Source organism: Haliotis rufescens, unplaced genomic scaffold (assembly GCF_023055435.1).
Source record: "Haliotis rufescens isolate VD_foot unplaced genomic scaffold, xgHalRufe1.0.p SCAF_13, whole genome shotgun sequence".
NCBI lineage: Eukaryota > Metazoa > Mollusca > Gastropoda > Lepetellida > Haliotidae > Haliotis > Haliotis rufescens.
The window spans coordinates 30,892,938-30,905,126 of record NW_025963813.1 but is presented as its reverse complement, the minus strand read 5'-3'; the positions used below and the strand labels follow the sequence as shown (position 1 = coordinate 30,905,126).

Genomic DNA, 12,189 nt, shown 5'->3' with positions numbered 1-12,189 from the left:
AAGTGGGGATACCATGCTTATTTCACCCACTACCCCCACAGAAGTGTAAAACAAAATGTTTTAATGTAATCAAATATGTTTTTCCTAACATTCCAGAGATTGAATCTGAGAATGTAGAACAGCAGTTTGATGTGAAAATGTCTTCTACTTGAGTGAAATTGCACACAGTTGCACTGAACCAAGTTCCAGTGTAGTAACATGTAACCAGTTGCCGGATACTTTCACACTTGAGTGAACCCTGGATTATGAGCCCTCCATTATGAGGGAATAAGCATATGCCCAGGTTGTCATTAACAATCACTTGAACAGCACACCCACCATTTACTGCCGTTTTATATAGAGGGAGGAGGTGAGTTTTTATGCTGCATTCATCAGTATTGCAGCAGTGTCAAGGAAGGTGAAGGTTTAGCTCAGTGGTGAGAGCACTTACTTGTGACGCCATAACAGGGTCCTACTTGCCTGCACATGGCTATGTAGTGTAATGCCAGGTCTTTTTGTCCCCACTTTATACCACTTACTGCTATTTTATATAGAGTGGATGGGTACGCAGGATTTATCTGGACCTGCTCAGTGGCCAGTATTCAGCCCCAAGTTTACAGCAACTGTCATAATGTAGTCTTTTTGTTCACACTTTGCTCATCACAGCAAAATACAGAAGACGTTTGAGTCTTGAAGGGTAAATGTCGTTCTTGGGGTTCCTGGTATGATATCACTGGATTGTTGCTGAAAGCAACAGCTCACAAGTAACTGGGTACTTGATCCATAAGGTATCAAATCAATTTGGAGCTCAGTAATGTTGAATTGTGACCCCAAGGTTACATTGTTACACTTAATTTCGCTTTTGTATCCTGACTCCTTGTATATTGATACAATAAACCATGGCGTTTGGGCTCATTGTTGAAGGACCCAGCTCTGGTTCTACCTATTCAGGAACAGGCTAAATAATTGGGAATTTGCTGCGAAACAGCACTGTGACATCTGTCAAAACAACTCTAAAGAAGCAGTGCTTGCTTTCATTGCATAAGAGAGGCAAGCCAAGCGTAGTTTCCATGATTGAAATCAAGATGTCTGTTTAAGCCGTTGAACAGCTGTTGCTCTGTGGCTGTTGTTGCTGTTGCTGTTGCAGATCCAGACAGAGCTACAGCGAAAGGTTTACCTCCAACTATAAATGTTGAAGTTGGACGAACTCATGTGTAGTGGTCGTGCAATATTTTCTGACAATATCCTGAAATAACTTGTAATATTTCTGGAAGGAACTGATGTAGGATGATCATGTAAATTCATGCTGAATCCAGGAATCTCACTGGTTGGGAGAGTTCAATGATTTGGGGGTGCCGAGACAGGGAGACCAAGAATTATATCATTTTCAAACTGTTAAGGGCAGTTTCTCTCCCATGGCAGATTGATTGGTGACTGGATGAGGGAAAACATCTTTCCAAGTACATTAGCTAGAGGTCTATTATCATGGGTACATTATGTTTGATAAACAAGGTAGATGCAAGGAGATCCACAATGTATTGTGTACAGTCCTTCTGTGAACCAGTGGCTGAGGGTTATTGTCCCTTGAAAGAAGAAATAACTGTCCGTTTCTAAGAAAAATGAAATGATTCATCTAGCTCTATGTCATACCTGGCTGATCGCTACCCCTTGCAGGTTTCTACACGCTGAACTAACCACGTCAGTGTGAATCTATTGGAGTTGTTCCCCACTATCTAATGCTGGTCATAAGAGGCTACTCAGTAGTAGAAACTAACATTTTTGTTCCACTAGTCCTTATAATTATCACATAAAGCAACACCTTTACAAATGGCAAATTTCTACTGGTCCTTGTGATACCATAACTATTAGGCAAGGACTACATCTGCTACTTCTTTGATTGGGTTATGAGCCTAGACTTGTTGCTTGCGTGTCATCATATCCCAATGGTGTTTATTATTGCTCATAGTGTCAATCACTGGTTTGTCTGGCCCAGGCTTGATTTATACACAGGTGTACCGTGACTCGAACATTTGGTAAACAGTTCCCTTGCTCATACAGAGGTTTGGCAAGGAGTCATCAGAATCATTGCCTGATAGATGTAGAGTTTACTACAGGAGTGTCTTTCAGATACCATTTATCTACCTATCTAACGAGCATAAAATATTATATTTAGACGTGCCATTGTTTATTTCAGTGCAAACGCATCAGTAGTGAGTCGAGATGAAACTTGTGACACATGCACGGAGACGGACTCAGTTATCAGTGCAGCGGCAAGGAGAGGTATGTAGAGTTTTCTCCCTTGTATATACACCCTTATATGTTCTAGGTTACTGTGATATATCTGGTGCAAAGTCAGGAGATATATATCTATACCCATATATACCCAGGAGATAAACATATGCCTTTATGAGGCCAGTGGAGGCCCAGGTGGCCCAGGTGTCTAAGGCATGACAGTTTGCATCCATTGGGCAGCCAGAAACCTGGGAGCATGGGTTCAAATCCCAGTTCCCCCTGATCATGTTTCTTGGTTTGTCAGCTCCATACCCGTACTTGTGTTTTTCACCAAAGTGCATCACATAGGGCTTTCCTCCCACACTATGCTGACACGCTGTGATAGCTGAAATACTGTTCAAAGCGGCATTAAATCCAACTCACTCACTCAATCACTTATGAGGCTAGTAGCGATTGATAGAATAAACTCTGACAGTACTTGATAGCTGCCTATCGCTAGGTAAACTGTGATGATAACTTAAGAAACGACTTTACACAGTGTCTACAGACCTAGGACAAACTCTTGATGAAGGACGTACTTGGTTTATATGTGAATGGAATAATATGTCGATGTTGGCTTTAACTGGCAATGCAGGTTAAAGACATTGTATAGCAGCATTTGTAATTGTGGGATCCTTAAGGTTATCTGTAACTTTCAACATCCAATTTTATTATTAACACCACCTGAGTCTCATGTTTTATTTGGAACAATGTACAGCAGAAACTGATAGAATATGTTTCATGTTTGTGACTGACACCAGTAAGTTTGAATACCACAAGGCCATGAACCTCCCCAAATTTTGAACTGGTCAGAATATGTCCCCAATAACTCATACTTGTCTGCTTGTTGGGATTCCAAGGCAAAATAGGCCTTCAGTAGTATAGGCTTGTTTCCTGGTTTGGGTTCCTGGTCAGAATAAGTGCAAATGATACGAGAGGTGGAATCTGATTGTTCCATAGGAGAGGCTTGGAGAGACATAACTCGTAATAGTCACTGGTAGCGCTACAATCGTGCACAGGAATTCCAGCCTAGTTGGGCAAGGATAGAAACTCGACTTTCACAGTCAGTTAATGCCCTTGCCTCAGGAAGATGGTTGCTGGGTGCTTATAGAATACAAGCTAGAAGGATTTACGGATTGTTTGTACTAGGTGTTAAGTGGTGGACTTACAGCATTCTTTCATGAAAAGTGAAATAAGCTTAATTCTGACTTTCATGTATTCTATATATTGTTCATTATCATTTTAAGAAAGGAAATATGTTGAAATGTCCAACCTTTGGAGAAACATTGCTAAGTTAGCATATTGTTCAGATAGCATAACCTTATCTCTTTGTGATGTCATGAACAATGGATGTTATGCCTTATTGTTCTCAGCAATGTGACATCATATCACATCATCATATCATTCGGCAGATTACACTTATCTCTCTACCCTAATATGGGTAATATTCATAATTGTGTACCTACTGTTGTCTGAGATGTCAGAGCATGATAGATCTTCAGTTCCATAGCCTAAGTACCGTATTCCTCCACTAAACGCTTTCAGACACTCTTAACTACCAACGTTTAATCAAGAACCAGCCTTATAATTCCAATTTCTGACTATGATTCGCTCAAACTCTCCTTCGGTACCGAAGTTTAAAAGTTCTATAAAATGCTTTAGTTTTCCAGGGACAATGTGTTGAACGCTTACAGTAGTTGAAATACAATATGTAATGCATTATGAAACTACCTGGCGTATTTGTGCTTTTTTCATCACCAGCGTATAATCGAGGAAATACGGTATTAGGACATGCTAAAATAGTGGCAGGGTGGTCATAATTGTATTTTCAAGACTGTTTTGCCAAAGAACATAAGAACATTCTGATACTTAGGATAAGAAAAAAATTATTGTTTTATTATTATTTTTTAAATAGCTCCAAATAGGTCTTTTTGACTAATAGGTTTGTTTTATCTTATTCAACCACAGAATGAAAAATAACATAGAATTGGTAGCTATCATGACTATGTTGTAAAGTATGGTCATGAAGATAACTTTTGGCAATTTTCCAGTTTGTGGTGATATCTATACTCCTTTTGGGAGACGTTGATTAATTTGGTAGCAAAACCATAAACACAATGAGATGATGTACAGGAAATGTGTCGATACTGTTGCTGTCCTGGGAATTTGTGATTGATGAATAAATTTGAGATTATGAAATATGAGTCATCTTGAAAAGAAAGTTTGAAAATGTATCGCAATTCGCCATTTCAAAATTAATTTGGATTTTAATAATTTAGGTGTCATGTTTGATCTCTAATTTACAAATCAGGTATGTGCAGATAAATCTACAAATTGATATAATTTGTTATTCTAGATTTTATCTTGGTTTTCGCTGTGCAGAGTTGCAGGTTTTGGCATGCCAGAGACCTAAGGTCTTGGTGGGAGTCTTAGTTGGCCTGATGATGTTTTTCTAGGTTTGTCAGCACCATACCCGTGCTGTACCACCTTATGCCACAGGTGTAAAATAAGCCCTAAATGATTCTAAAATGCGTCCGCAACTGAGTTTATGTGTATTGATGTGCGACCCCGATACAGCACCCCCTGTCTGGGTGCAAGCAGGTGAAGAGCTAAACGTGATTGGATAGATGTTTATTTATACTGTAGAGTATCTTCCCAGGATGCCACTCGGATAAGGATTGAGCCTCATTCTGATTTCCGTCTCGACCACATGAAATAACACACTCCACACACCTCCAAATGTCAGGGGACTCTAAGGGGGAAATATTGCAGTGATAAACTCAGATTCTGTTGCTTGATGCCCAAGGGCTTGACAGTGTGGGGTCAGGATACAGGGTTCAGGGGAGACAATCCTGGCATGTTTGACATGTTATGTGTAAATAGAAGATAAGATTATTGGCAATTTAGAAAAAAAGACATGCCAACATTCTGTCAATATCAAAGTTGTAGGTACGGATCAATTCTTTTTGAGTCAGTTCAGGAGTAACTTGACATCAGTTTGCCTGCATTCCTTACATCAGTGCATACAGCTGAATAAGTCAGTACACAACAAATGCTTTGGTTGGAAGAGTTGTACTTTTATCCGAAATGTTTTTTGTCCCTACAGTAGAATGAAGCCAATTCTTCTCCTGTGTGGTGATATGGCTTCAAGTAGCATTGACCAACACACTCAGAATGAGAGAATCATTGTCAGTGAGGCTCTTTCACCTTCTTATGGCAACATCTGGAGTTGAACGGAAGAAGGATTATTCATTGATATGACCCATCTGCACAATTATTTATGGTTCCAGCCGACCCATTTGTGAATACAGTTTGAGAGTGAACATTGTGATCAATATGTAGGTGCCACACAGACTGTTCAATACAGAGCCAGTAGATGGGACCAGGTATTAACAGGTATTGATACCTGTCATGTGATGGCCATTATTGGTCAGGAACTCAATCCCTTCTAATCACGCAAATAAAGGCATAAAAACCTTCTTGAGATTAATATCTGCCCTTAGTCGTGTATGTTCCTGATCTTTAGTATACAAACAACCAGATTGTTATCACAATTGGTAGCCATTACCATGTGACATGAAGTCTTTATCTTTCTCTGACGGTGGTATAAACATTGTATCGGTGTCCTTCCTACCCCTTAGTGCTGTGCTAAACAAATATAGACACGTGATATTGTCTAGCTGTGCTATACAGGGTATATCTCTCCAGGCAGTTGTGTGTTATACACACAGACAATAGTGTTGTATCACACAGACAGTATGGTCTTATATGACGGGAGACAATAATGTTATATGAGATTTATGGCATGTTGTGTCAGGACTAACACTAAGCAGTGGTTAAGTGTCAGTGTCTACCTGTAGGAGTGTTGATTACAGTTGAATCAGATCTTCGCCTGGGACAAAAGCAAGATCCTGCAGTTCTGACATCATGAAAAGTCGATTTTATGACGACTTTGACATTGAGGAGCTACCATGGCAAGGTATTTTCTGGCATGTTTTGGATCTGTACCTTTCAAGGGAGGTTGGTCGATGTATTTGTTATGTCTGTCTGTAACCTCATAAGTAGAATCAGAGAACTTAAATATTGGAAGATATTTGTTTCTCTGACGTTTTAATGTTCATTAAGATCATAAGTGAAGTTAGTACTACTGTGTTGTAGTTTATGGAAAATGATCATTTGGGGAGGTGGGGGGGTAATAATAATAATAATGGTGTTTCTAGGCTCAAAATTCCTAATCACTGAGGGACATGCTCAATGCACAACACAGCATATGTACATATATAAACAACAGAGAGGGGAGAGTAAGATAATAAACATATACACATTCAGTTGTAGTGTTTGAAAATGTAAGTTTTGAGTCCAGATTTAAACAGTGATACAAGGTGCACTTCTGTATGTTGATTGATTTGTGAAGTAAGGTAAGGTTTGGCATTGTTTTGAAAAGTTTGTGGTAGGTAAGTAGGTCAAGAATGGTGAGAGTTGAAGGAAAGCTGTCATGTTGTCAGTTGATTTATTGTTTGAAACTGCCATGATCAGTGAATCAATAACTCAAAAATCAATACTTGTGTCTAGGAGAAGCTTAACTGATCACTGATAACGTACCACTCCAGAAGATTCAAGTGTTGTACTGATAACGTACCACTCCAGAAGATTCAAGTGTTGTGGTATAGGAATATGAGCGTTGATAATGTAGAATCCAAATTGGTAGCTGCCCATGGTAGAATACAAATAGAACTAAATATACTGTGTCCCTAGTTGGTTTCCATGGTAACTATTGCCTCATGTTTGTAAGTCAAGGACTAATGGGGATTGGTTGGTGCCAATGGGAGCTGACTATGGATAGTGTTGACTTGAGCTGGAACATTGCAGTCTTTGCCAACGTCTTTTGAGATTACCCATCATTTTCAGTCTATTTTAGTGTTGTTGCGGGGATGAAAATTAGCACTAGCCTGGACCAGTTTTGTTAATATTAAAGTAATACTAAAGGCTAGTGAAATTTCAAAGTTATTGGCATTGCTATATGTTATCACTGTTCAAGCTAAAGTCTTTGATAGGTGTTTTGAAGTTGGAAGAACATGAATATATGACACCTTTTTATGGATAACAATTGCCCCTTCATCAGGTGAAGAGGCAAGAAGTAGCTTTGAAACATCATGGCAAAGAATAAAAGAAGTTGTTATCCCTAAAAAAGTGTCATATATTCACTGTTCAGGATAGTAGACTTTCTTGGCTAGCTTCTATCCCTTGAACTTTATCTATGGATTATTATTAACCAAGCTTGCTGGACCGAATACGTTCAGTAGACAAGGAATCAGTCTTGTGGAGGAAACCACAAGCTGAGATTGTGTCCTCATAGCCCAATGGAGTGGAGTGTTGCTCACTCTGTCAGTCATCGGTGTGTTTTGTGCAGATTTGATGTATGGCTGTTTTGTTTGTTTGTTTAATGCCTCACCCAGCAGGATTCCAGCTATGTGATGGCGGTCTGTAAATAATCCAGTCTGGACCAGACAATCCAGTGATTGACATCATGGTCATTGATCTATGCAATTGGGACACGATGGCATGCATCAACCAAGTCAGCAGCAACCCTGACCTTCTAATCCTGATGGGTCACCAGTTATGACAAGCATGGGTTGTCGAAGACAATTCTAACCCAGATCGTCCCTGGGAGATATATGGATGTGAAATTACTGGTTAAAAGTGTACTCACTCACACTGTCACTTGAGCCCTATTTTGTTAACAGTTTACCTCAACATATTTTAAGTGACACGCCCTCCCAGTCCCACTCTTGATAATATACTTAAGATGAATGCCCATTACATTTTATGTGAATGCACTGTCAAGTAGTTATGTAACAGTTTCTGCAAGTGTATTTGCTCAGGCGTTTATTTCTGTTTTATCTCGGCAAATATCAAAACGCAATGAAATGAGTGCTGACTAATGTAGCAATGGCTTATTTGTGGGTTGTGGCGTTCTTACATGCAGATGTAGTTTAGATAAAGACTGGTGATTAAGCTGGAGGCAATACACACAGAGAAGTGTAATTCGGTCTCAATTTTCACAGTTTGTTTCAGATATTTTGTGTGCTAAAGTAATTTGACCTTTTTTTCTTAATTTGACATCGGTGATAGATTTTGATAGAATTTACAACCCCAAAATTACTTTTTAGATTTAGTACACCTTTTGCAAATTTTGCCTTGACATATAGACTTCTGGTCTGTTGTAGATATTGGGAATGGTGAAATTAAGAGAAAAGATACTTAGTAAATCAAAGGCCTGAGAAAAGATCCAAACTCAATTCAAGATGTTAATATCCACCAAAGTAGGTTCTCCATGTTAGCCCCAAAGACCTCGTACATCAAATGATCATTTTCCATGGGCCTTCTAATTAGGTGATGCCTAAGATGTGTTTTTGTCTTGATAGAAGCTTAAAACAATATTCCTGGAAATGTGTACCTTCAAGGATGCATGGAGACGGTAGTTATGATGACTGGTTCATGGAGTTTATGTGCATGCGTATTTATCAGCAGTCACGTGTGACTGATTCATCGCCAAGCTGACAGCACTGATTTCAGCTCTCATCTTCCAGGCAGGAAGATTCCCTTGACACTAATTACAAACCTGCCAACATATTTTCCGATTTTTCAATTTCTTTCTAAGTTTGGAGTCAAATCAATGAGGTTTTGCACCAAAGCACTGGTGTCAAATACTAAGTTATCTTTTCAATTCGCACCGGATAAAACTGACAGCTGATTAAATACAACAGCATAATACCCCCCCTCAGCACAGCAAAGTTTCCCTTTTCCTGATATTATGTGCTGCTTTAACAGAGTAATTTTAGAAATATTTTGGGATTTGTACATGTTATACTCAGTCCTCATCATTGAACAAGGTGTGGTCAAAAAACATAATTGGAAAGTCACTCATCTGAATAGTACAAGACAAATGGTTGAATGTTATTCTCTACCATCTCAAAGAATAATAATAATTTCTCTAAATCTATTACAATATAGAGCAGTACTAAAAAAAGTAAATATCTGCAATATGCTTTGTTTCATTGCAATGAATTATTTTGGTGACTTTTCAACTTTGAAATACATTAAATCCAGACACTAAAAAATGTCATTGGCACTGAGCTAAGCCCTCAATTTTGAGGTATTGAAACCCTCAAATATGAGGTATTGAAGAAATTAGTCTGCAGGCAGAGAGTACAGAAGCCTTGTTTAGTGAGCAGAGGAGGTAATGATGCTGTGACAGGGCTATAGTTGATCTGTTAAAGCACATTGCATAGGGTGCAGCTATGTAAGAAACACATGTGTGACAGGAGCCTTGCTGAGCGAGGGAGAAGTCAGATGGTAACACGAATACCTGTGTCAACATAAATCTATGCCAGCACATTCAAGTATGATGTTATGATAACAGGATATCCTATTTGAAATACCCAGTAGTTCGGTACAGTGATTTACATTGGTTACAGGCTCTGATTATTATATCGTGTGTTGTGTTGTGGTTGGGTGGTGTTTCTGGGAAGTTTCTGAAAAAATAATCTTGTCTAGCAGAAACTGAACAATAATGTTGCTCCATTAGTGATTCCTGATGAAAAAGAAATATGATTTGTTAGGATGGCGAATGATTTGATGATAGAACTGTGGACAATTAATTAGCCTTGGATGAAACTAGCAAAAATGTTTATGTATTGTCAATCTTGTATTCTGTCTTCAGTAGAACTTTTATGAAGAAAATATTTGTGACATTGTTTAAGAAATTGCCATTGATGATTCTCATTGCAACTCAAAAGTGCAGTGCCCCTTGACAAGTTTCATATGCGACACTTAGTGCTGATCATGTTTTATGTCCAAAGTTATGTAGGTCAGAGGTCATTAACTTCAAAAAGTCCTAATAACAGGTATAATGACAGGAAACAATCCCAGTAATAAAGGCTTTTGAAACAGAACACTTGGGCTCATGTTGTGAAATAATGAAGGGAAATGTAGTTTTGTTGACATTGGAGCTGGTCATTTGGTGCTGTGCCCCATGGTGTTCAGTGGTACCAGGGGATGATGGCATTTTGGAAACTTCAGCAACAAAAATAATATTCATTCCGATGTCATGGATTAGGATGATTTTCTTCATATTAATCATAAGATTCGGTTTTGACGACCACTTGACACTGTTGGTAGATTAATCAGGACATGATAGTGAAACGTATGTAATGACAACATCCTTATTGTGTTGACCTTTAAGAGAATGAAAGGAGAGACATTGATGGAATGTTTGCAATTTAAGGGCAGAATGAGTGAAATTAATAACAGTCGATGTTCTGGAGTTGTCGATCAAATGCTCTTAGGGACCAATGATTATTTCCGTGGAACTTGTCCCGTTGATTGCTTGTAAAACTTCATCTTTCAAATCGTGAAAAGGGTGAACTTGTAACATATTTTGTTTCATAGATCTGTGTATGAATAGTGCTTGCAGAAACATGGGGAATGATCACCTCTGATTGGCTAATTGTATGTCATCAAGTTTCATGTTTGTTTGTTTGTTTGTTTGTTGTTTAATGCCACACTCAGTAATATTCTAGCAAAGTGACAGTGGTCTGTAAATAATCGAGTCTGGACCAGACAATCCAGTGATTGATGACATGAACATCTATCTATGCAATTGGGATATGATAACATGCTTCAATTAAGTCTGCGAGCCTGACCACCTGATCCCATTAGTCGCCTCTTATGACAAGCATAGTCACCTCTAACAGCAAGTATGGGTTGCTTCAAGTTTCATGTAGTGCGGACCGTTTCTTATGCAGTTGACCTCCAGTATGTCCTGGCTATTCTTACAGGCTTCATCGAACGCCATTCACTCACTCACTCCAGTAATCTGCATCCAGCTACTCTGAAGATGCATCCTAATTACACAGCTGTTGATATGCTGATGGTGAAAAGAAAGGGAACACCCAGCAAAACAACAGTAGAAAAAATGTTACAGCTGTTTTCAATGGAAGTGCTTTCTATCAGTAGAACAGATTAAACTGTTAGTGTCTGGTGTATCGTTAATAGTGAAGGGGAGGGGGAAAATTCTTCAAGTTATCATTATTGCCTGTCAATGCTTTCCTTAATTGTGTTCACTTTTTCAGTGTAGATAGTGCATGAAATAAAGTGTTCTGTATGCATAGCTGACAGTTGTCCGAATGTTTCATATTGGCTACGAATGTGCAACAAATATACAAAATGTGATTTATTCCTAAATTTGTAGGTCATTTTGCAGTGTTGGAACAAGCTTGAAAAAGCCTTCATTTTTAGTGTAAACCTCGAAATGCCTTAAAAATCACCAAATTAACTTTAAAAGCCTTGAATTTGTACAAATTTACATAAACTTGTTAATCAAAGTATGAAAGCACACAGAAATATGTACCAAAGATGCTTAATTGAGATTTATCACATTGGTAGATTTGTGTGCCTGAAGAATTCATGACAATTATTATTATAGTTAATTTATGTTTTGTTGGGTGAAAAATAAATATTGCTTTTAGGTCTTGCGACTAATATAGCCTTGAACATGACCGTTAGCAGCCTTGAAAAGGCCTTGAATTTTGGTGTTCCACGTCTGTATGAACCTTGTTTTGTTAGGCCTTACACTGTCTGCTGCAAACACAAGCTCCTTTTGTTTATCAACTGGTGTGAAGTCTATTTATAGTTTTACATCCGTCCAATCGAGACACTCCACTCGTATTACCAGAAACTGCTGTGGTCAAGTTTCGGAATCACACTATCATGAGGCTTTGGTGCCCCGACCAGAACAACGGAACAAAATACTAATTGTAATTTGGGAAAGTTGGCAGCTATGTAGATGGCACCTGTGACCCAGTGGTCTTAAGCACCAAAAGCTGGCGTGTAGAATTGTCTCTCTTTTCAGAATCAGCTGATCATGGGTTTGAAACC

At 38.6% G+C, this 12,189-nt stretch overlaps 1 protein-coding gene across 1 annotated transcript in view; it reads left to right on the top strand.

The window, feature by feature from the left end:
- Positions 1-878: 878 nt before the first annotated feature.
- Positions 879-12,189, top strand: part of LOC124121140 (segment polarity protein dishevelled homolog DVL-3-like) — a 49,954-nt gene continuing 38,643 nt past the window's right edge. Inside the window, exons 1-3 of the mRNA XM_048394671.1 lie at positions 879-915; positions 1,127-1,193; positions 2,153-2,259. Coding sequence (XP_048250628.1) covers positions 879-915; positions 1,127-1,193; positions 2,153-2,259 — 211 coding nt within the window. The remainder of the gene's footprint in view (positions 916-1,126; positions 1,194-2,152; positions 2,260-12,189) is intronic.